Raw genomic sequence first — 25622 nt, 5'->3', positions numbered from 1 at the left:
ACTTTTTCCCTTGGAGAAGCGGGAATTCCGTAAACCCCCAACAACTGCAGAGATGCTGTTAACTCTTTCAAATAACCCTTAGGAACTCACACAAAGAAAAAGAAGATAAGAAAAACAGCTCAGGAGAAGCGTGAGCTCGGGTGCTCAGCAGTGGGTGGCAACAGCAGGTTGTAAGGAAAGGGCACAAACCAAAGCTGCGATTTCCAAGTGCCCTTCTGGAAGGGCTTGCTGGAAAGGTGAAATGCAGCTAAACCAGGAGACCAAGCAGCCTGCTCGCTGCTGAGCTCAGTACTTGTATCCTCTCTCTGGTTAAGTGCCTGTTTTTTCATCACACGATTGACTCCGTGGCCGTTTTGTTCGGGCTGAAAGACAGGAGTGCTTGCCGGAGGAGGCAGTCAATGCAGAGGTCCTGGGGCCTCGAAAAAGCAAGGATTAATAGGTTTGCTGCCTTTTTTTTTTTCAAGTCCCTTTCCACTACCTCTAAAGGAAAACGCAACCTGTGGCAGAGGGCTGGCAGATCTAGATGTTCCGGGCTGGTTTAGGAGCTTGGGCTCATAAATAAAACCTCTGTCCATTTCCCTTTGCCTTCCGTGTATCCCGGGGGATTTTTTGCCACTGAAAAGCAGCTCCAGAGCACCTAAACCTGGGAGCAAGGTGCACACTACCACCAGATATGTAATCTCTGCCCCATCACTGGATTTGATAGCAGACAAATCACTGGATTTGATAGCAGACAAATCACTGGATTTGATAGCAGACAAATCACTGGATTTGATAGCAGACAAATGGGTGCTCAGCCCTCCTTGAGCTTTTTCTTTTTTTTTTTTTCCCCGCTCTTCATCCCGACCCCACATCACCATCACCCCGTCCCCGTCGTTTTTTTTCCACCGACTCCTAATAATTCTATTGTTCAGACTGATTTCCCACCAGGCAGGAGTTTTATTTCCCCTCATCAAATCTCCGCTGAAATCTTTAGAGATGAAATATTTAGCCCGGTCCCAGCAAACCGCACATCGCGTTAACTTGCGGGGAAGCTGCCTGGAGGCAGCATTAGGGCTCTCATTTGAAAGCGAGTGAAGTGGTAATGCCATGCGCACTGGTTTTGTGAGCCTGCATTAATGCAGCCTTCTCCAGGGCTGTTCATTGACAGCAAATCGACTCCCACTAATAGTCCGCGGGAGGGTGGAGAAATTGGGGGTGATGCAGAAAATGAAGCGTATTGACCGGCCGGACTGCAGCGCCTCGGTAGCCTTTAATCTATGATTGCCCTTGATGGGGATGTTTTAATGCAACTTTACTGGCAATCGCATTTGTAGTCGCACACTCTGCCTGCTGGGGAGCACTGTGAAAATGGCAGAACTTGGGTCCTGCTGTTGCTTAGAGCTCATAGTTATCGATTGGGGCCGGGCTCGGGAGTCTGGGTTATAATTATTTCATTAAACCATTTAATGGTTATCAAATATGAACCCTTCTCCCCTTCCACTTAGGAGATGCGGCGAGATTTAAGTTTTATTGCTAATCCATGGTGATCTTATTCTTCTTAAACTGTCTGATGGTCCCCAGGGGTGGCTGCTCCCCCTCCGAGGCTCTCTGCCTATTGATCCCGGGAGAGCTGTGACACAGGGAGCTGGGACTAGGTGGGAGTGAGCCTGTGCTAACAAATCCTCCCAAATAATAACTGGGTGCCCTGGTTCCCTCTCTGACCTGGTTTTTCCACAGTGGAGTCGCTCCCAGTTTGCTGCTAATGAAGGTGTAAAATCCGCTTTGTGCTGCCAGCCCTGTCTGGGGGGAAAAGACACTCAGTCTGCTCCCTTCTGGGAGGCATTTTGTGCCTCAGTTTCCCTGTGCTTCAGTTTCCCAGCTGAACAACAGAGTTACTTGCTTTTTTGGGTTTAGGGATGAAAAGGGCTTCTTGTTACAATGAAAGTCCTCCCTTTATTCAAAGATGGGATGTTCATATCTGGAGAGCAGTGATGAAATACTCTTTCCAAAGGGCTCTTTTCCTTTTCCTTTTCCTTTTTTCCTTTTCCTTTTTTCCTTTTCCTTTTTTCCTTTTCCTTTTTTCCTTTTTTCCTTTTTTCCTTTTTTCCTTTTTTCCTTTTTTCCTTTTCCTTTTCCTTTTCCTTTTCCTTTTCCTTTTCCTTTTCCTTTTCCTTTTCCTTTTCCTTTTCCTTTTCCTTTTCCTTTTCCTTTTCCTTTTCCTTTTCCTTTTCCTTTTCCTTTTCCTTTTCCTTTTCCTTTTCCTTTTTTTTCTTTTCTTTTCTTTTTCTTTTTTTTTCCTTTTCTTTTTCTTTTTTCCTTTTCTTTTTTCCTTTTCTTTTTGCCTTTCCTTTCCTTTCCTTTCCTTTCCTTTCCTTTCCTTTCCTTTCCTTTCCTTTCCTTTCCTTTCCTTTCCTTTCCTTTCCTTTCCTTTCCTTTCCTCTCCTCTCCTCTCCTCTCCTCTCCTCTCCTCTCCTCTCCTCTCCTCTCCTCTCCTCTCCTCTCCTCTCCTCTCCTCTCCTCTCCTCTCCTCTCCTCTCCTCTCCTCTCCTCTCCTCTCCTCTCCTCTCCTCTCTCTCTCTCCTCTCTCCTCTCTCCTCTCTCCTCTCTCCTCTCTCCTCTCTCCTCTCTCCTCTCCCCTCTCCCCTCTCCCCTCTCCCCTCTCCCCTCTCCCCTCTCCCCTCTCCCCTCTCCCCTCTCCCCTCTCCCCTCTCCCCTCTCCCCTCTCCCCTCTCCCCTCTCCCCTCTCCCTCTCCCCTCTCCCCTCTCCCCTCTCCCCTCTCCCCTCTCCTCTATACACATAAGAATGCAAACAATTACATCGTTTTTCTCATATAACCAGAGTATGGCCATGTCCCACTTGGTCCCAAATGTCTGGTAAGCAAAACACAATCTTTTGCTGCATCACTGACACCTGCCTCTCTTTCCCAGGTGTTTTATCCTCAAATGTGGCAGTTTAGGGCATCTTGTACCCCTGTGACAGAGTTGCAAGGGGACATGGCAGAAAAAAAGGCGATTTGGGGGGGGGCTGCTCCTAGGTCCTGAACCTCTCCATGTGCAAGGGCTGTTCCAGGCAGTATCTCTGCAGGTTTGGGGCTTATTTTGCTATTAAAGTGGGCTAAATCCTCAGAATTCCTCTTCACATCACTTTTCCTCCTTGTGAGTGGGCAGATTAAGCCAGGGTTTAACTCCTGTAACTGGGAAGCCCCGCAGGAATCGAAGGAGCTGTAGAAATCCCGGGGCCTCTCATCAGCTGCCCCGGGGCAGCATCTCCTGCCCTCCCTGCCACCCAAGTGTCTTTCAAAAGTCACAAGGACCCGACAATTACAGCCCGGAAAAACTGAGCGAGCCCGGGGCTGGGGAGGCTCTGAGGAAGAGTCTCGGTATGCATTTGTATTCCGGATCCATTGGAAGCCTGTATTCGTGGGCACCTTTTCATTAAAACAACCCTGGATGCTCTGGAAAAGCTCTATCTTAATTTGAACAACCTGATTCCTTTTTTCCGTGGGCAGGAGATACAGTTTCTGCAGAGTCCTTTATCAGTATTCTGTGCTGCCTTCTGGCAGCTGCTCATTTTATGTTGCCTCAACCTATGCTGACCTCATTTTCTATCACAGAGCAGTGAAGGATTTGGTAAAAATTAGTTATATTAGTAGCTCCCGATACAGCCAGTTTATTTGTGATATGACAAATATTTCAGCCATTAGGATCTTTCCATCTCTTAGCAGCTTAAATGCACTCACTTATATTCCAAATCACTGCTTAATTTAAAAGCCTATTTGTCTAGATTGTTGCAGGCATAAAAAAAAAAAATAAAAAAAAATAAAAATGCAGAACACTTACCCTTTCAAATAGGCCTGTAGCACAGCCTGAGTTGTGCCTGTGATTGGATCTCCTGCTCCATAACTTTACACTCAGCAAAGCCCCAGACTAATCACTCAGTGCACAGCAGAAGCACAGCAGAAGCACAGCAATTCCATGGAGATGTGGGGGCTGGATTGCTGCCCCTCTCTGCAGTCACTCCCTTGCAGTGCCTCAGTTTCCCCACGGGGGAATGTGAAAGGCATTTTGTGGCTTTCTGTGGCCACCCTGTCACCCACCAGCTTGAGGACGTGTGTGGAAGTGCCAGGAAGTCATTGCAGGATTAGGGGTTTTCCTCCCCCCAAAGCTGGGAAGCAAACCCATGCTTCTCCCCCTCTCCTTGGTGTCTGCCTGGACAGAACCAGAGTTTTCTCTGCCAGATCCTTCCCCCCATCTAGGAAGGGATGGGATGAGCTCTTGTTTAACTATGGAGAAGCCAGAGGTAGTTGAGGGATTCATTTGATGCTTTTCCTGCCACCCCTGTTTTACCCTCCCTGCAAATCTTCCTCCCCATCCAGGAGATCCCTGCCTGCTCCTGCAGCTCAGCTGTCCTGATCTGGGTTGAACACAGAGGACCTGTGTAAAAGCCCTCTGGCTTTTAGGTGATGAAATTCAACAGTCTGAAATTTATTTCTGAGGAAGAAAGGATCCACAGGGTAGCCCAGTTAATTCCTGCCTCCGGGGCTCCATAGCTCCAGGTCTTTACCCAAGGACCTGTCTCATTCCTTCCCTTGGTTTTCCCAAACCTCCTCCCAAGGGAGATCATTGGTGTTCCTGGATCACACCTTTCAGGGCAGGTAGTGCTGGATGTGATTAAGTACAGAGCAGGTCTAAAAGGCTGGAAGTGTCATTTGCTTTTCAGGGAAGGTTTTTTTGGGGCTGTGACTTCAGTCCCTGGGGCTGGCTCTGCAGAGCATCCTTTCTGGTTGTGAAGTAAGAAAAGGAATTTAAAAGCAAAATGCTTCTGGCATGCAATTACTGCTTTTGATTGTGTCAGCTGGCATGTTTGACATCTTCTCCAAAGGTAAATTGTCTCTAAAAAGCACATGCTGTTTTCTGGTGCGTTGTGGCAGAAGATTCTGACTAAAAATAATATCCTAAGATAACTCAGGCTTGATAAACTCTCTGCACATTTCACAGTTCAGGAGTTCTGGTGCAGATATATTTAATTGCTTGAAAAAGCCAAGCAAAACCAGAGCAAACTGTAATTCCTGCTTAGTTTCACTGCCCAACTTGCAAGACTCTAGGAGTTCAGATGCTGATGGAAGTGTATCGATTTTCCCCTATATTGAATGCTTCCAAAAAAAAACCTGAACAAAAAAACCCAACCCACCTCCCATGATGCAAGTCCCATGGTTCCAATTAAAATCACCTGTTAACTTAAAAAGGTCTCTTTTTAAAAAGGCTTTAAAAGATTTTCATTTAATTGATTCAGTGTAAAATGCCCTTTACAATTACCACTATAAACTACGTGTTTCCCACCGAGTAAGACCCAATTTGAGATGTTTATCAAGACTTGCCACTCTTCCCACTCTTCATACTGAGTTCTTAAATTCCTTATTGACAGCTTGCATCTGTCAGCAATGGATATTTTTAGTTTGTTGCAAGAAAGCTTTTAAAAGGTTGTAATGGCTTGATTTTGTCTCTGTGGTCTCAAGCAATAAATCAGCTCTGAATGGCCTCATAAGTGTGGGCAGTGCTGGGTGGCCTTTAGTCCAGCCCAGCAAAATGACATGATTTAACAATTTTTTTCTTTCCTTCCTCTGAATATTTCCATACAGGCAGTGTTGTTTAGTGCAAAGATCCCACCCCTTGTTTTATTTCACTTCTTTTTTCCCTGCCTTGTAATAAGCTTCTTCCCAACCCATCAGCACCGTGGCACTGCTTGGTCTCTGCTGAGGTCTCTGTGGCTTTGACTGTGGGGCTTAAATGGAATTTTGTCCTCAAAAGACTGACACACACACACACAGAGTTTAATTGAGAGACAACAACCTGTCTGGGGGTTGGATGTGTGTGGGTGATGCCTCAGCCCCCTGAATCACTCTCCTACCTCTTCTCTACGGGTGGGGAAACCGAGGCACGAGGTTTTGGGTTGTTTTTTTTTCACCCCTAAATGCAAGCAGTGATTTGATAAGGCTTGGAGAGTCAGCCAGGGGCCCTGGATTGATCTGAGATCACATCCTGCCTCTTGTCTTCCAAGAAGTTGGGCTGATCCCAAGGGGATGAGGTTCAACACGGCCAAGTGCCGGGTCCTGCACTTTGGCCACAAGAACCCCATGGGGAGCTCCAGGCTGGGCACAGAGTGGCTGAGAGCAGCCAGGCAGAAAGGGACCTGGGAGTCTGGATTGCCAGGAAGCTGAAGAGGAGGCAGCAGTGTGCCCAGGTGGCCAAGAAGGCCAATGGCATCCTGGGCTGGCTCAGGAACAGCGTGGCCAGCAGGTCCAGGGAAGGGATTCTGCCCCTGTGCTCAGCCCTGGGGAGGCCACAGCTTGAGTCCTGTGTCCAGTTCTGGGCCCCTCAGCTCAGGAAGGAGATTGAGGTGCTGGAGCAGGTCCAGAGAAGAGCAAGGAGGCTGGGAAGGGATCCAGCACAAGTCCTGTGAGGAAGGGCTGAGGGAGCTGGGGGTGTTGAGGCTGGAGAAGAGGAGGCTCAGGGGAGACCTCATCACTCTCTCCAACTCCCTGAAAGGAGGTTGGAGCCAGGGGGGGGTTGGGCTCTTTTCCCAGGCAACTCTCAGCAAGACAAGAGGGCACAAGAGGGCTCAAGTTGTGCCAGGGGAGGTTTAGGTTGGACATTAGAAAGAATTTCTTGATGGAGGGGGTGCTCAGCCATTGGAATGGGCTGCCCAGGGAAGGGGTGGATTCTCCATCCCTGGAGATATTTCAAAAGAGCCTGGATGTGGCACTCAGTGCCATGGGCTGGGAACCACGGGGGGAGTGGATCAAGGGTTGGACTTGATGAGCTCTGAGGTCCCTTCCAACCCAGCCCATTCTAGGATTCTATGATTCTAAGTCTGTGTTTGAGCAGTAATGGTGCAATAAAATACACCTAGAGTCACCCAGTGTGCTCCAGCCATCCCAGCTCTCTAACCTGGGTTTGCTGCTAATAGGAAAGCCTCACAAATTACCCTAATTACAGTTTCACAACCAGAGAGTTTGTTTCCACACTTTCAATCAAAACTCCAGCCTGAGCAGGGGAGAGATGTTGGCTTCCAGCCCCTGGTGCTCATTATGAACCACAACAGGTTAAAGTGTCCAGCACAAAGGTGATAAATGTGGGTGTAATTATGGGTTATTGTAGGGGCTTGATTAGGATAGCTGTAATTAGCCTATTTTTCCTGATCTTCATTTAGCAGCTAACAAAATCAAATGGAAAATATTTTAATTTAAAAGGTCTTCTTGGCATAGGGTTACCAGAAGAGACTTAATTACTCATTGATAACAATGAGGGGGAGAAATCACTTCTTTTGTGCCAGCATTAATAAAAAGCAAGGCTGTTAGCAACAAAAATAATACCCTGAATGTTTAACCCTGGAATTCAGCTTTCAGTCCTTGTAAAAATCTGAGTCCTACGTCTGGTTGAGTGAGGTTCCACTTGCAAATTGGCATCTCAACCTTCAGAGAAAGGTTTTGGTTTTCTTCCTGGGGCTTGGGGGATGCTGAGCACTGGCAGGGGGTGCCAGGGGTCCTGCTGCACCCCAGCATCTCCATCCTCTCAGAGGGCAGAGCCTGCTTCAGGGACATCTGGGGGCTGGAAGCTGAATTTCCCTCTTCCTGGAAGAATTGCAAAGGAAAAAGGAGAGAAATGGCAAGTTTCAAAGTAGGAGTTTTCTGGGTGTGGGTTTAGCAGTAAAGGGATACAGGGAGGAGTAGTTTTTTATTCAGGTGCCCTGGGGCCAGTTACATCCTTCTTCTGTTCATATTTGAAATTTTTGTGCTGTCAGAACCTCCTTAAAGTTCTGAAAGTGTTCTGGTGTGAGCAGCAGGCTGGTGTGTTCATGGCACCATGAAAAGCCCTCTGGTTGCCTTGTGTGGTAGCTCCAGCCTCTGGACAAGGAAAAACTGGAGAAAAGCTCAGTTTCCTTACCATTAACTAAAATAACCAACTCTCTGATCACTGCTGGTGCTGTGGGAACAGGGCACAACCCATCTTCACCATATCAGGATATTGGGGTGCTGCTTTTTTTTTTTTAAAAAAAAAAGAAACCCCTCATGCTAACATCCCCATGGATTAGGCTGCTCATTTACTGGGCCTGAAAACATTGTCCTGTTCACAAGCTAAACAGATGAGACTTTAAGATTCCTCTCTTTCTTGTTCATTTAAGGGTGAAAAATTGCCAGCAAGAATTCAATTAGCATCATATCTGCTTAGGCCAGACTCTGCTGAGGGCCTTCCTACACCCATACTTTCACTGCATCATCTTCACAATAGCAGCATCTGCTTTATTAGGAGTTGCCTAATTGATTTGGACATGCCCAGTTATTATATGTTAACAATGTCCTCTAGGGTGAATACTTAGAGAGAAAGGGAGAGGCAACCACAAAGATGGTTTTCTTCTGTTTCTTGGACCTCCTTTCAGCATTAACAGCTGTGGCTGACCTCTGGCACTGCTGTATTCACAGAAAGGGCCCTAACTTCTGCACCTAACTGGTGGCAAACTTCCCTTTCTGTGGTCTTGTTTACGTTGGTGGTTTTGGTTTGTTGTTTTGCCATTAGAAAATGGATGTTCAGCACTGGCAGGAAGGATTCTGAACTCTGTGGGATGGGCTGATGTGTTACATGGAAATGAGAGTCACCTTTATTGGTTTTCCTGCTGGTGTATGAGACAAGCTTGGGCAGGCTGGTAGCAAAAGGCAATATCTTCCACCAGCTCAGCAGATAGAATTATAAAACCTGGAGATCTTTTGAAGGTCACAAAGGTTTTCTCAAAGAACAGACACAACCTTGTTCTGGGTGGGGTTTGTGGCTCTGAGAACTTGTGATGTGCTTGGCCTCTTGTCATTGCCTCTTCTCATTTCAGGCCACGTCTGCCCAGGCTCTGTTTTATTTCACAGCAGTGAAAAGCTCACCCAGGAGGTAACACACGTTGCCCTTCTTATTTGTGCTGCTGCAGAAAAGGAAGAAATCTTCCTGCACCTTGTGACCTCTCCTGATAGCTCCTTCTCCTGCATGATGCTGGAAGGGGCTCTGCACCTTGTGAGCATTGCCCAGAACCAGCAAAGTGTCAGATTAAGAGAGAATGGCAAAATGGTTCTTGCTGGGAAAGATAATGTGTGTTTCTCATGGGAGCTGGTTGGTCCTGGGAGTCCTTTTCTGTATCACTTTGTGTCCCTATCCCCCATCCCTCTCTTTGCTCCTCTCCTGCTTCCTCATCCTGCAGCATCTCCTCAGCAGGGAAAGCAGGGGCTTTAGGAAAGCAGATTTAACCAGCAGGGCCCAGCATGCAGGGTCTGTCTCCTCCCTGCAAAGGGTGACACCTGAAGCCTTCTATGAGCCTTTGTAATTTGGATAAAAGAAGTAACAGGGGGGGCAGAGTCTCTCCCCATTCACTTAAAATGTCTTCTGTAGGTTTTCTGCTGGGGTCTTTGGGCAGCACCTATTATTTTGGGTTAAATCTCCTGCAGTTAGTGGGAATGAAGAAGAATTAAGAGTTAAATTGTGAGGCTGATGCTGGCAAGTACAGAGCACCCGTGGTATCTACCACTGCTGCTGTGTTGTTGGAGGCTCTCACCCTGGGATTCTGGATCCCACTGCACCCAGCACCAAGAGAATCCTTTGGGTTGCTTCCAGGGACAGTAAAGAAAACACAGGAGGTCTTTAAGATCCCTGCTTCACCTATCAGGACCTGAAGCATACACACACCCAGGCACATAAATCTAAAAGCTCAGATCCCCCCATCCTTGGGAGCTTACAGATCAAAGCAGCTTGCACAGGGCCACACTTGCTGCAAAATCTAAACCAGAAATGACAGCAAAGCCCAGGGTTCATGAAACTGCCTTGCTCAAGCACCTCTAACCCTCCTGTCCCCTGGGGATGTGACAACTGTCCCAAGACCAAGCAGGACACAGCCACCAGGCTGCCCCCAGCATCCATCAGAGCTGCGTTTTCCAGGCTGCAAAATTTAAGTAGGAGCAGCTTTAATTTTCTTCCTATTTTCCTCATATTCATTCATAAGCCCCTCCCAGGGCTTAAAGAAAAAAGCAAAAGAAGTGGGAATGGGCTTTGCTGGAGCCCTGCAGGATGTGTTGGAAGCAGCTGAGGGGGGTGAGGCTGGGAGGTGTTGGGCTGGAGCTGGGCTGGAGATTCCCCCCCCTCATCACTGAGCATCACCTGGGGCATTCACTGAGCTGCCAAGGGAAAGGGCTTGGATTTTGTCAGAGGAACTTCTTAGGGAGCATTAATAAAACTTGTTACCCTAATTGAAACAAATACTTCAATAAAAATCAAGGCTTCAGACATTAATGGATGCGGGGAGAGGGGACAGCACAGGAGTAGCTCAGCTTCCTGTCCTTTTAGGATTGGATAGCAATAACCTTCCAACGATGACAGCTAAATTAGAGAAGATGGCTTTCCATAATTTCTCCAAACAATCACTTAATGGGAGCAGTGTAATTCCACGAAATAGGTGAATGGAGTACTAAACCATTTTATGGAACCATCAATAAACTAAACCTGGCTTGCTTTTAAGATTAAACTAAAAAAAAAAAAAAAAAAAAAAAAAAAAGGAAAAAAAAAAGAGGAAAAAAAAGCCTACAGCCAGGGAAGGGAGAAAGAAAGAGTATTTATCCTTACACACAAAATTTGTGTGCTAGTAAAGTGCAGGCAGTGACAGGAATTTCAATTATTTAATCAAAAAGAAAATGAAAGTGGCTTTAAGTGTTGTGATTTGAGCCAGTGAAATCTAATGTGGGCTCACATTGAATATGAGGAAAATGGGAAGAAAATTAAAGCTGCTCCTACTTAAATCATGTGGTTACAAATGGTAAATTAGTTTCTCGATGTTTTCATTTAAGTGTTTAAGTGGAAGGTTTTATTCTTAATGTAGTGTTGTGACACAGAATAAAAACCTTATCTGTCTCTATAGCTTTTTTTTCTTCCCCCCTCCATGCTGCTGCCTTAGAAGGCAAAAGGGGAAAAAGCTGCAGCAATATTAGACTGCTTTTGTTGAAATTGGGAGGCAATATGCTTTCACCACAAGCTCATTAAGGTAATAGATGAATAATGTCTATTAAAAATGCACTAGGCTAAATGAATTTAATGTGTGTTGGGAGGGAAATTGCATTTGCCAGAGGATACAAACTGGAAAATTCTCCTTTCTGTACTTATTTTGGGACTGAAGTACTGCTCTCAGTTGGACAGAAATGCACAGGCACACGAGGATGCACACACACATCTCTTATTTGGGAGCATGCTAGAAAGATGCAGAAATTTATATTATTCCAACCCCTCCTTATCTCTGAGGTGTTTTGTGGGATAGGTTGTTTCCCACAACCGTGCTGCTCTTTTCCTCCATTCAAGCTTCTGGCTCTTGACCTGTTGGATGCCCATGTTTAATTTTCTGGGTGGAATCACAAATGGCAAACTCATCTGCAAAGAGAGCTGCAGGCTGTTGGATGCCAAGCCTTGATCCCCCCACCTCCAAGTCAAAAGAATTCAGCAGATTTTTGGCAGAGGACAAAAACTTTCTTTGCATTGATGAACGTGGTGATTTCATGGCATGGATGGGTTTGAGCAGCAGCTTTGAGAAAATAACAACATATTTATGAAGTAGGAAACCCCATTATTCCTTCCTAAAAATACAAGCTGGGTGGAAGCTGCCTAAAAATTCCTTCCTAAAAATACAAGCTGGAACCAGGAACCCCCCAAAAAATCAGGTTTTGGTGAGAAATCATGGCATGTTTCTGTGCCACTTCCCACCAAACTCCTCCTCTTCTAAAAAAATCCTGATGTCTCCATGTAATGATTTTAATTCAAACTTAGTTCCTTAGTTCCAAACTTAATTCCTCCTTTAATTCAAACTCAGGAAGTCTGGAAGAAGTTTTTTTGTTCTCCACACTGTGTTTAGCCCATATCCAACATTCTGCAGCACTCACACCAGCTGCAAAACTGATGATATAGTCAGAAAATCACCATTCCCCTGGAAACTGGGGGTTTCTCTGGCCACTGCCTCACCCCCCAGCAATGAAGTTACTGCTGGCTGCTCAGCCACTTCTGAAGCCTTTCAGGAAAGTGTATGTTTGAGGCTGTTAATTTTCCAACTAATTTGACTAAAATTGGCTGCTCTGTTAAAACCTTGCCATAGGAATGGGAAGAGAAAAGTTAGAGAGGGGTGTACAAGCATATTGGGTTTTTTTAGCAAGAAGTCATATTAAAATAAAATACCAGAAAGAGTGAGGAATAGCTGGATTGATTCCAATATTGTGGAACTAAATAAATTGGTTTAATTTTTTGAAGTGTGGCAAAATCATGTGGCTATCATATTATTAATTTATCATAAGGCATCCAGCTGCATCATTAGTTGGTTCAGATGGCCTAGATCATTTTAATATTTCCCTTTAAAAATAATATTGACAAATATTGAGAAAGTGCTTTTAACATCAGGCAATATTGTGTTACATCCTAACACCATTTGAATACCTCACCCGTGGAAATGTACAAAATACCATTTCCAAATGTAATTTCTGGTTTTAAAGCAATATTTGAAGATGCATTTGTGAGATGCTGGTCAGATTCTATCTTTTTCCCCCAGACCTGTCATCCACTTCTGGAGTGCTTAAAATAAAGTGCACAGATACAGAGTAAGCTGAAACAGTCAAGAAGCAATATAATAAAAAAATGTTTTGAGTAAAGTGTGTTACTCAGATCTTTCTAAAGTACATTTCTGCCTTGATTCTGGAGGCCACACAACAGACAGCTCTGCCTAATGCAAGTAATGGAACCAATCTCTTCCTTTGATCCTCAAAAAGGTTATCTTTTTTTGTAAACTAGTTTTGCAATATGGTTGGAGCAAACATGAAAGAAAAAAGGTTTAATTATCCACCAATAAAGCAGGAATCTTTTTCTTTTAACCAAATGATTGGCTGGGAGAGCATCAGTTTGTGGCTGCCCCTGTGCATGTGACAGATGCAGGGTGAGAAATGTTTGTGGGAAGTGACATTTGCTGACATCTCCCATCTCAGAAGAAGAGGACAGAACAAGTTGTGTATTTCAGCTGAGGAGGAAAAACCAAGCCAGGATGTTTGAGGCTTGTGATGTATGAAATCTGATTTTCTAACTGAAGGCTGAATCGTATTTACAAAAAGCTTAGTGCAGAGTTTGTGAATAATGACAGATTTTCAGGGGGATCAGTCAAAATAGAAATACAGAAAAATAGCCAGGGCTGCTGGGGATCAAGGGGTAGGAGAAAGCTGTTTGTTCCTCCTCTTTATAACAGGCATTTTCTATGTATGTGTTGTGGTGAATCCAACGAGTTAAAGAGTTAGGAAAAGGGGAATTCTGATTCCACAGGCTCCCTAGGTTGGATGGTTTTTTTCTGAGGTTTCCATAGGAGTTAGAGGATGAAATTCTGGCTCGTGTGATTCAGCTTCCTCTTGGGGTGTTATCATTTGTGTGCTTTTTATTGGACTGTTTCAAATGAGACACTTTAATGTTGAAAAGAGGGGAACTGAAAAGAAACAAGTGTTTGTGTCATTTAGATTTATGTGCTCCTTTGCTTTTTATCTGAGTTCCTTCTGCCAAACACCAGCCTGAGACACAAGGTTTAAATATTTGAAGTATTCCTCATAGTAGAAAAGATATATGAGCTTTTCATGAGGAACCTGGAGCTGCAGAAGGAGTATAAAATCACCAGAGGAAAACCACAAAGAAAAATAGGAGAAACAATGGGAGGAAAATAAAGGTGTGATGGATAAGAAAGGGAAAAGGAGGATTATGCTAACCAAAGGTTAAAAGCAAAGATCCACAAGGTCCTTGTCATGAAATTGGAGCAACAAGGGAGGTTCTGAGTCATTAGTGCAAAAAAAAAAAAGTGAATCAAAACATTTTGATTGTTGCACAGATGGAATGAAAGAAAAGGAATAAGCATGAATGTCCTAAAGAAGGCAGCAAAGCAGTGACTATGGCAGCAAGGATGGGTTTTTTGAGAGCAAAGGATTAGTCAAGATCCCAAAGTACAGATGGTCTTGGGTGAAATAATCACCTTCACCTCTAGGGACTGAGCAATGCCCAGGGGTTGGTCACACGATGAGGAGGAATTGAAATTGTGAGCAAATGAGGAGAAGGATAATGGAAAGCAAGTCCCAGGGAAACTTCTAAGCCTCCTTCCCAATTTCTGACTCATTCCAAAAAAGAAAAAAGGAAAGAAAGAAAGGATAATCTTGCTGCATTTTGGAATAGTACAGATAACCCTGTTGAAGCTGAATACAAATAGTAGATAATTAAAACTCTCCTAAGTCTTAGTTAATGAGGTTGCTATTTAAGGGCAGTGTTTCAACCAGACCTGGCACTGTCAATAATTTCATTTGTTTTATACAAGTATCCTGCCTTCAGAAAATGTTCAGGATTATCAGATAATGAGAGAAATTTTCAGTACAGACACAAAATTCTGGATTTAGAGATGAAATCCTTGAACCCATGCCTAGATAGTTGGACCTGTCTACAGTCTAAGCTTTTACTCTCTAAATCAGTTTTTTTGCCTCTCATTGATGACCTATCCCTTTTTCTCACAAAAATTCTTGCAGCTCTTGGTGATGATAAAAGCCCCCAAACTGTGTTCCTGCCTCAGTCACTTCTTAACTTGGTCTCCTTGCATCAACAACTCCTCTACCCCTCCCTGTGCTTTTTATCCAGAATTGGAGCCCTGAAATTACTATGATTTTTGTCAGTGAATTCAGTGATTCTGTTAGAATAATACAGCCCCAGCCTGTAACCTGAATGTTTGTTGTCTTGGAGTAAAATTAACAGGCTGATTACACCTTTATTTCTCATTCTGTTGTCTTCTCTTCATCTCAGCTACAAATGAAGGAGTTGCCAGGCCACAGGATGCTGTGTTTTCAAGACACCAAAATTCAAGGGGTGGCAGAGTTACAACCAAGCCTTGGAAGCCTTGGCTGGATCTTCTCCTGGTGCTGCCAACCAGTAAGGAGAGAAACTCTTTTCTGAAACTTGTTTCCCCTTCTCAGCCTCTCCCAGCCCTGTTGCTGGCATTATCTGTCCTGAGACCTCTGAGCAGAGGCTCCTTCAGGTTGGGGAGAGGTTTTTTCCTGAAGCATCACACATGGAACATTCTCCATTAAGTGTTCAAAAGACCTCTGTTGTTCAAAAGACCTATGTTATGTGCATGGCTACTCAATTGGAGCTCTTCAGACCTTTTTCCTGCAGCCAGGCTCCCATTTTGAGCGTATCAAGGCTGTCTGGTTTTAATTTAACCCTTTCTTTTTGAGTGGGTTTTTCTTGAAAGGCAAGAAAAGGCTGGGCCCCCATGCTACCTTACTTCTTCAAGAGCCACAGGAAGGTAAGTGCATGTATTTTTAAACCACACCAAATCCATCCCTAATGCAACGCTCTGAAATAAAGCTACTTACATCAATATAGCTGCACTGGCCTTTTAAATGACCCTTTAGGTTTAAGTCAAGTAAATTTCAGTTGTTTTGTGCAAAATTTTCCCATCCTACCTTCAAATGCTCTTAAGTCTGCAAGTAATGGCATTGGGTTTTTATGCAATCAAATTTTTATGTATGTGTGTTATATAATTTAACCAGAAAAGAGAATTTTATGGATCTGTGTTATGTCATTTAACCACAAAAGAGCAGTGTGTGTACATGTGTGTGGGAGGGGGGTACATGTGTGCATCTCTACCAGCAGGTTAAAGCTCTATAAGCCTGTAGAATACTTTTAGTTCACTGGAGGAACAATTAACAAACTCCAGAGTATTTTGCCTACCTGGATTCACAGACAGGTGCCTCCAAAGGAGGTCTGAATTGTTCTTGGTTGCAGGCTGAGATGTTGCAGAGTCCTGCAAGGTGTTCAGAGGAAGATGAAGGAGAACAGCATCAATGGTGCAGCCTGGGCAGGGAGTGTTTGGGGGTCCCAAGGTGAGATTTCCATGCTGCTGGGACCTGAAGAAGAGGCTCAGAGGGGAAAAATAGGTAAGAGACCTGTAAGGCAAAGAGGTCACCCTGCCAACACCACTCACCAAGGGTGGGAAGCCTCTTACACCCCCTTCCCATCACCGAAAGCCATGGAATGGGAAATTTAAAACATCTCTGGGTGTGAGGACTGAAGTGGAGAGGGTGTCCCCCCCCTTCGTGGGGTCTATCTTCCTTCCAAGGGGCTTCTCCACAGGCTGGGAATGATCACCTCAGCCTGTTGCCCTTGAATTGGCCCCAGGGAGAGGCTGTAGTGCCACTGCCCAGCGTGCTGCCAGGTTTTGCTGCTCTTACTGCAAGGAAGCAGCGAGGCCACATTCCCCCTCCCTAGATATCTCTTAAATAAAGAGGGACTCTGAAAAGCAGCCCCTCTCAGTGTGGCTGTCAGATGAGCAAGCTTTTGCCTGAGTGCTGTGACCAGATCTGCCTGAAGTAACACATCCTTAATCTCTCAGATCTGCTTTATATATATATATACTCATCCCTCCAGTATAGCCCCAGCCCTCCCAGGGAAGCCATCTCAGCTGATGAAACAGCTTACCCAAGCTCCCCTCCCTTAACAAGTCCCTCTTCATCACTGTTAGTTCATTTGCTTACTCATTTGCTCCTCAGAGAAAGTTGTTAGCCTGTTGCCTTTGTAAACCCCCGGCCAAAATCCCGGGATGATGCCGAAACGGGCATTTCAGGATGGTTCCAGGAGAGGATGCTGCAGCCGTCTTTCCCCCTCCTTCCCCTTTTCCTTCTTTCTTTTTAAATTTTTTTTTTTTTTAATTTTATTTTTATGTTCCTGGAGATAAAGACGGGTTTTGCCGGGAGGAGCGCAGCCTCCGCTGGACACCGCGGAGCTTTCCGCGGGCTGCGGGGAGCTTTTCCCGCGGCCCCGAGCATCCCGAATCGCTCCTAGCTCGACGGCCGACTGTGCCCGGATCGGTACCGTCACACACACACACACACACACACACACACACACACACACATACACACACACGTTGTATATGTCGCCTGTCACTTGGATGCGTGATGCGTGCAGTGGTGCCTGCACGCGTGTTTTTTTCCACGGAGACCGCGAATGTTCTGGTCCCCCTTCCCCGAGTGGTGAAGGAGCCACATCTCTAAAAAAAAAAAAAATAAAATACCCAAACGACCGATGGTCCTTAAAACCTCTACTGGAAGCGGTGGCTGCCCCTGCCCGCGCCCACGCGTGGCCGTGGGCGAGGGGAAAGAGGCGGCACCGCTGGAAAACTGAGTGGCTCCGAGTTCCTGGCTCATTAAAACCGCCCGATTGCCATTTCTATTCTTTTAAAGGTGTTTTTTTTTCCTCCCCCCCCCCTCTATTTACCATTTACCAGCTCATCCATATGGAAGACATGGCTTAGACTTCCCTGAGAACTGTACTTTTAGGACTAATTGATTCTTGTAATTAATTTGTTCTACCTGCTGGATCAGATGGAAATGCTGTCCGTGTGCCCAAGGATTAGCACTTGCCTTTCTAACATCTTTCTTAATTATCTAATAGCATGGGTTGGGCGAATTCTGGCTCTATTAGAACACTTTTACTATTAACGGTAGTGATTGGAATTGTGATGACAACTCGATTTCAACAAATTAGAGCTTAAAATCAGGAGATGAAGGAGAAGTGCCTTCTTTTAATTTCCCTGAGTTTAACATCAATAATTAGAGCAATTTTCTGAGATGCGAACCGAAATTATCTCGGCTATGATGTGGTGTATCACCCTCATTTTAGCAAATTGACTCCGGGGAAATGTATGTTACAGATTAGGGAAAGAAAAAAAAAAAAAAAAAAGACAAACAGAAAAGACCAAAAAAAAAAAAAAAAAAAAAAAAGTGAAATGAAGTGTTAGCACAACACTGAGTGGGGGCTGGATGGGAACAAAACCCCAACAGGGCCAGAGCCAGAACGCAGAGGATCAAGCTGCGTGCGGGGGGACAAGTTAGGAGCGGAGCGTGGGACGGGTCGCTCCAAAAAATTTTTTTCCAGAAGTTTTTAACCTTTTTTTTTTTTAAAAAAAAAAGAAGGTAAAAGTCATGTTTGGGAAAATGCCCCAAGCCCGCCGCCGGGGCTGAGGGCTGCCGCGCTGCTCGGGGAGGTGCGGTGCTGTGCGGTGGTTTGGGTAGCCCCGCGGGCCCGTCCCCCCGCCCGCCCGATCGCCATTGGCTCGCTGGAGAGTCCCCTTCCCACCGCGCCTCAAAGGCGCGCATCTCCCCGCGCAGCCCAAACCCACCCGCCTCGCATCCCCCGGCTCTTTCAGTTTATTTCTGCCTGGGGGATTTTTAATTTAAAAAAAAAAAATATTACTTATTTTTGCACCGGATTTTTTTTTTTTTTTTGCTTAAAGGGTCGTTTCTTTATTATAATAATTTTTATTTATTATCTTCAGCCCCAGCGAGGAGCAGCCCGTCGCCCCCTCTCTGGCAGCCAGAGCTCAGCCCGGTTCTCTTCCTTCCCTGCTGCCCGAGGGGGACACAACCGAAATGAACCTCAACTTCACCTCACCCGTACACCCCGTCTCGGCTCCCAGGCCCACCTCCTTCTTCATCGAGGATATTTTGCTGCACAAACCCAAACCTCTGCGGGAGGTCCACCCCGAGCACTTCCCCGGCTCCTTGGCCTCCCGCGTCCCACTTTTGGACTATGGGTACCCCTTGATGCCAGCCCCGACCCTCCTGGCGCCTCACCCGCACCCTGCCCTGCACAAACCGGAGCATCACCACCATCCCTACTTCCTCACCACCTCGGGTAAGTGCAGGAGGAACCTGCCGAGTGCGGGGCCAGGTGGCGTCGAGGTGGGGACTTGGGTGGGGACAAGAGTCCACAGTGTCCCGAGTGGGACAGGCTCCGGCAGTGAAGACACGCTCCTCTGGAGCCGTGGGGAACCTTTCTGCAGCCTTTGAAGAAATCTTGGGTGATTTCGATGGGCAGCCACCTCCGGCAGCTCCAGCCCCGTCGGCCACAGCCCCCGGCCCGGCATCGGGCACCTCCGGCTTCGCTATCGAGGGCAGGAGACTCCCGCGCTGCAGTTTGTCATGCGCTCGATTGCCCGAGATCTTGAGAGTTTCCGTCTATATTTTTATTTGTAATTTTTTTTTTTTTTTTTTTTTTTTTTTTTTTTTTAACTGGTAACATTTGGTTTTCCTTGCGTTGTCCGTCCAGACGGTAACCGGGATTCGCCTTCCCCCTTCCAACAACACTTCCAGGGCTGGGTCGGCTCCTCTTCCCGGGACTGGGAGAAGCTCTGCCAGCCCGGCTGGAGCCCGGGGCTTTTCCTTTCCCGAGCCCCATCCTTGGTCTGGAAGAAACCTTCCTCCAAACTTTCTCCCACGGGGCAGCCCCGGAGGGGACGGCTCTCCTCCTGCCCGCTTTCCTGACAGCCTTTCCTAGGGCTCTTCTGGTTTTTCCGCTTCCATTTCGTTGTGGTTAAATTGCCGGGAGGTGTGAAGAACCCTGCCAGCCTCCTCCGGCCGCAGGCTGCGGATGCTGCCCGGGCTGCAAAAGCTTTGAAAAGCCCCGTGTTTTCAGAGCGACAAGACCCCCAAAACCAAACCAATAAAACGCTCTTAAAAAAAAACACTAAAAACAAACCACGAAAAGCCCACAACAACCCATCAAAAAAACCAAAAAAACAAAAAAACAACCAAAAACAAAAACCAAAACCAACCAACCAAACAAAAACAAAAAACCACGAAAATAATAAAATACATATATATATATGGATATATAAAAAGAGGCAGGGGAAAGCCCACTCCCCAGCCGCTGCAGCCCAGCTGGGGGTCGCAAAGGGCAGAAGCCACCGGGTGACCCCGTTTTACTCGGTGTGTCCCCCCAGGAGTGCCGGTGCCAGCCCTGTTCCAGCACCACGCTCACGCCGAGCTGCCCGGGAAGCATTGCCGCCGCCGCAAAGCCCGCACCGTGTTCTCCGACTCGCAGCTCTCCGGCCTGGAGAAGAGGTTTGAGATCCAGCGCTACCTCTCCACTCCCGAGCGGGTAGAGCTGGCCACGGCCCTCAGCCTCTCCGAGACCCAGGTACCGGTTCGGCAGGGACGGGCAGCATCCCATTGGGAAGAGCTCTGACACCTGCTCTTACCCCTTATCCCACGTAGCATCCCCACCTTCGCTTTTTAATTTTTATCTCTTTTTTTTCTTTCTTTCTTTCTATTTTTTTCCTTTTGCTTTCATCAGGTGAAAACCTGGTTCCAGAACCGACGGATGAAGCACAAAAAGCAGCTGCGGAAAACCCAGGACGACCCCAAGCACCCGAGCGGCGAGGAGAGCCGGGATCAGAGCTCCCCCGAACCCGAGCTGCCCGAGGCCGCCGCTGCCGAACCCCGCAAGGGTCCTCCCGGTCCTTTCCTGCTCCAGGACCCCGAGGACGAAGTGGACATCCTGGAGGAGGGGGATCTCTGTGCCGGCCCCCACCGCCTCTAGGAGCTCCGGGGCCCGGCCCGGGCTCTCCTGCCTCTCCGGGGTGGCTTTGCCCCAGTCCCGGCCCCGCAAGTCGCCCCTAACGCCCAGCCCTGAGTAATCCCGGAGCCCAGAGGGAAGGGGGGGCACGTTTTGGGAAGGAGGTGTTGATGCCGGGGAGCTCCCTCCCCGGCAGCGAAGGCAGCGATGCACCGGAGGGGGCCGAGGGTCCGGAGGTACCGCCGGCTTCCCCCTCAACATCACCTTGAGCCTGAGGTTTGCCTGATGGGGGAGCGAGTAGGAAAAAAAAAAAAAAAAAAAAAAAAAAAAAGAGAGAGTTCCTTTAAGCTTCCTCTTCCCTTGGAAATATTGGACTTTTTTCCGTTCCCCGAAATTTCCTCGATTTTAAAATAAATGTGTCCCCGTGCCAGCTCGCCCCGGCCCCCCCTCAAACCGCCCCACGCTTCCCATGCACCCAGCGTAGCGCGGGTTTGATCCCGGGCAGGGCTTCCAGGACACGCATATACTCAAAGATTGTGAATTGTAGAAACGCTCTCCAAAGCCACAGGTAAGACCAAAAGAACCGTTTATTGAATTCCGACATGAGGAAGGGGGGAGCATCACCAACAACTCGATCCTGCCAGGGCTGCTCGGAGCAAACGCAACCCTAGCGAGATTATTCCACAGTTTGGAGAACCACCTGCGGCGGCAGTTTGATTCCTTCACAGCTTCCAGGTGTGAATCACCTTTTTTTTTCTTTTTTTTTCCCTTCCTTTTCAAATAGTCCCAGAGCTGGTCCCACGTTTATTCTTCTTCCCTTCCACCCACCCCTCCGTCCTGCATCTGCCCCAGCGCCTCTCTGAGCTCCATGTCAGATAAAGCAGCCACCATCTGCACTCGCTTTGCCTTTACCTTCCTGCCAGGGGAAGGGTTTTAATTTCCAGGTAAATTAAGATTTAAATTTTTATTATTTTTTTTTTTTCCTCTGGGTGAGCTGCTGGGGGCGCGGCGGAGGTTCCACATCTCCAGGGGAGGACTCGGGCTTTCCTCGTTTTAAACCTGGAGAGGCTGAGTTTGCTCAGCTGCACCTGCAACCCGGTGGCGTGTTGGTGTCTGGTTATTTAAATCTGGGGGCTTTTCCATATTTTTTTTTTTTTCCTAAAGGGAAGTCAATTTGATTGTCCAGTGTTAGCTCTTTCAGGGCATTCTGGAGTATGGGACAAGTTGTTTTGTGAGGGGAAAACCTGTCCCTGTTTAATATATGAAACATAGATGATTGAAACGTGTATGTTTGCTTTTGTGGGTTTTCCTTTATGTTATGCACTCGTAAAATAATAAAGATCACATGTCCGAGGGGAAAAATACCCAACCATCCATCCAGAAAATGCCTAGTTGTTTTTTGCATGGTGTCATACTTCCAGGGCAAACATTTTCATCGACGAATTTTGCTACAAATGCCACCCACCTCTCTAAAAATTATAATTCAGAAGGGAAACCCAACCGATTTCCTCTGAAAGCCTCCGCGTGATTGGAATCACCCGCGGATCATTTCCCATCGCCAGGTTTCTAGGCTGGAAACGCTTCCCCCAGCTCCAGGGCTTTTTCTCTTTCCTCAGCACCTACCCAGGCAGGCAGGGAGGGGATGCAAACTCTCGAAAACCTTTTGATTCGATGCTCTTGTGTCCATACTCAGTCGCCCACCAAGTATTTTGTCCATTTCTCTCTGTGCCCAGGGTCAGCCTCCCCCTGAGTGTGCATTTCGTTAGGAACTATTAAAAGTGATATAAAAAAAAAAGCTCTGCCGTGATATTTATATGATAATGTGGTCTGTTTTTTTTTTTTTTTTTCTGACCACATCTACTGCTGCTGTTGCCGGACTCGGGTGCTGTGCACCTCGGGGTGGTGGTCCCGGAGCTGGGCAGGAGGCAGGGACTTTACACCAGTCCCTCAGGTGGACTCGGTTATGGTAATAGGATTGGGCAGCAAAGTATTTAGAGAGCAGAAACCCCCTTAGTTTTGTGAGAGAGACTATTAGGAGCAAGTACATAGATGTAATCACTTAAAAGCCACTGCACTTGAATGGAAAGGGATATTAAAAGTTCTGTTGCTTCACGTTTGTGTGTGATTCCCTTTACTTGTGTGAAAAATTGTTTGTTCTCTCTCGCTGAAGAAAAAAGGGGTGTAAAAATGCGCTGAGATGGAAAGAACACAAAGAAGGAGAAAGCACGAGTAGAAGATTACGATGCAGAAGGGAGAGAAGTTTTGGGGCACAGACATGCGAAAGCCACTTTTCCCTCCTCTCTGCGTTTATGCTGCTCTTTTGCAAGTGGATGCCAAGAAAACGGTGGTGTCAGGCAGTGGCCCCACCAGGGTCTGCCCTGCCAGCAGAGAGTGAGGGAGGCAATCACCTGCTGTGTCACCCCCCAGCACCCAACCCCCCAGGAGCTGGTGCTCATCTCTGTCTGGAGCATTTGCACCCCCCGGGATGGTGATGTTTACGGCTGATGGTGGTTTTTGAGAGGGAAAAGGATCCTGGGGCTCAGGTGCAAGCACTGGGAGTATATCCAGGACCAGGCTCTGCTCTCAGGACCTTTTACTGATCCGCAGCCCAGCTGCAGATGGTGCCAGCTGAAACCTGGAGGTGCCCTCACCTCATCCTGTGGGACCCTTTTTGCCATGAAGTGCCACGGTTTCTCTGGGGCACAGAGGTGTGACAGAGCCCCTGTCCCTTCCTACCACCGGCGTTATTACCCTTACAAAGTGCCAGGTCAATGAGAAAGGGTCAGAATGTGAATCAAATAACACTCAAGGCTCTGCTGCCTCTCCCTGCCCCGACAGGAAATTTCTTTTTTGCGTGGTATTGATGCTGATCAGTAGAATAAAAGAAGTCCACAAACACCCATTTATCTTCACCTGGCTGCGGCTCTAGGCAATGGTGTTTAAAACCGAAGTCAGTGATTACTTGCAAGGTCAGTGACAAATACAGACTGCAAACCACCCAGCCCAGCTGGGCTGCTGCAGTGTGTGCACTGAGCTCTGAGAAGGAAAGTCTGGGGAGGAATTTTATTTCTGAATTTCAGAGAGTTTTCTCTTCTGAATAAATTAAATGGTGTTTTATTTCCAGGTGCTCCCTTATTCAGTGAGAACTGCTGATTTTTATTTTTTTTTTCTGCTCTCCTTTTGCTTCTCTCCCCAGAAACCTTGAGGAGTAGGGGAGAGATTGTTTAAAGCTGGTGTTTTGGTTTTTTTTTTTCTTTTCCCCCCCTAATATTTACATGTTTGTTTGGGAAACACTGGGGTGGAAATGGTTTACAGGATATAATTGCTGGGAACAGGAAATCTTGGTGGATTTCCTCTTTTTCAATATAATCACTGAAGCCTTGCTTTTCATTGAAATTCTTCCATTTCCTTTTTTTTGAAAGCACCGTTGGCTGCCACTTGGTGAAGGTGTAAAAAAACCATGGCCAGATCCAGCAAGTGATCCAGGCAGTGCATGCACTAGATAAAATTCCTTCTAAAAGTTCCTCTCATCGATTCTTTTTGCTGGCTGGTGGATTCATTAGGCACATGGGTGTAAAGTGTATGGTTAAGAGAAAAAACAGTGACCCCAGAGTGGACTGCAATGCCTTTTCTACCTGTTTCTCCAGGGTATAGATAGGATTTTAAGGAAGAAGTTAATTTTAACTATATATATAATGAGGTAACTATATAACTAATATATATGTGGTATATATTGGTTATGTAGTGTATATATGTGAATATATATTATATATATTAATTTTATATATATTATATATAGTGCCAGAGTGACCTCATTTTATATCTAGTTGTTATATATTAGTTTTATAGTTTATATATGTAAATATATATTATATATATATTAGTTATATATATATATAACAACTAGATATAAAATGAGGTCACTCTGGCACAGGTTTCTGAAGTGCCAGGAGCGAGGGCAAGCTGACCAAATTTTGTGACTCACTTCATTCAGCTCTTGCTGAACCCACTCAACCTGCTTCCTAAAGTAAAGACTTGGTATTTTCTGGTGCTGGTTTTGCTGTGACTGCTGGAACAAACCCTCAAGTGCTCCTCTGACACCCAGCAAACTGGCCCTGTGGTATTACCTGCAGCTGCCTGCTCTGCACTTGACGATTATGCAAAGCTCCTGCTGAGCTGCTGGATGCTTCTTTAGCATCTGTGCTATCCAGGTTTTTGGCTCAGCCTCACTTCTGCTCAAAAAAGGCTCTTTGGGAGGGCTGGCTGCTTTAACTCACCCTTCCCAGCTGTCACCAGTGGAGATTCACTGCCTTTACCTATCACTGGGATTCTGTACATCCAGAGCTCTTTCCCACACCATGCAGGCAGTCACCAGAGTTGGTCTCTTCTCTGCTTATTCTCAAGCTCTTCAGTTTGGGCAACGTGTAAAATAATAATAAAAAGGCATATTCTTTGTGGTGTTATCACTTAAGGTGGAAGTGATAACTTAATAATGATCAAATGCTTGGCTTGTGGGCTGTTTGGACATCATGGCTATTTGAAGTAGTGGATGACTGCCTGGTTTATGGTCTTTAGAGCTGTAATGATGGATCATTGTGGCTTTTAGACTGTCTTATTTAATGTTTTTAACTGATAAACCAGTATATTTTTGTCAGATATATATATATACATCATATATATATAATATTTAGCAACCTATGAGCCAGTTGTCCATACTTTTTGTGAGTGGGTGGGTGGTAGGAAGCCACCTTCAGTTATCTTGCAAGATGGGATGCTGGTGATGGTGGTGGCACCCCAGGGCTTTGACCTCAGCTTCTGCACTTCCCAAATCTAAAATGTTAAGAAATGGTGGCACTAGGAAGGGCCCCAGCAAATCAATGTTGAGAAGTTCTGTTGGGTGGGGTACACAGAAACTTTTCTGCTCCTAGGGAAATGTGCTGAGGCCATGGGACTGTGACCCCCAGGTTCTGCTCCAGCTCAACCTCTCCCTGCATACTTAATGGAAAATTCAAGGTATATTTCTTATTTAAATTCTTTGCCTCCCTAATTTGAAAGGCATTAAGTTTTGGCCTTTGCTTTTAAGCAGATGGATGCTCATCATTTACTGGTATGGTCCCTTTTTGTGCCACTGTGTCTGTCAGGAGCAGGAAAATTTGCATCAGTATTGAGGTAGATCAAAAGACTTTCTTTCCACATATGCTGCAAATAATGTCTAT

General features: G+C 46.2%; 1 protein-coding gene across 1 annotated transcript; it reads left to right on the top strand.

Annotated features, from left to right (window-relative positions):
* Nucleotides 1–18334: 18334 nt before the first annotated feature.
* Nucleotides 18335–20729, top strand: BSX (brain specific homeobox). The gene is made up of 3 exons (XM_071726781.1): nt 18335–18744; nt 19832–20028; nt 20185–20729. The coding sequence occupies exons 1-3, from the start codon at nt 18480–18482 to the stop codon at nt 20428–20430; spliced, it is 708 nt and encodes a 235-aa protein (XP_071582882.1). The 5' UTR covers nt 18335–18479; the 3' UTR covers nt 20431–20729.
* Nucleotides 20730–25622: the final 4893 nt, after the last annotated feature.

Source organism: Heliangelus exortis, chromosome 26 (assembly GCF_036169615.1).
Source record: "Heliangelus exortis chromosome 26, bHelExo1.hap1, whole genome shotgun sequence".
Lineage (NCBI taxonomy): Eukaryota > Metazoa > Chordata > Aves > Apodiformes > Trochilidae > Heliangelus > Heliangelus exortis.
The sequence above is the reverse complement of the archived record's forward strand: the minus strand, read 5'-3'. Positions and strand labels throughout refer to the sequence as shown.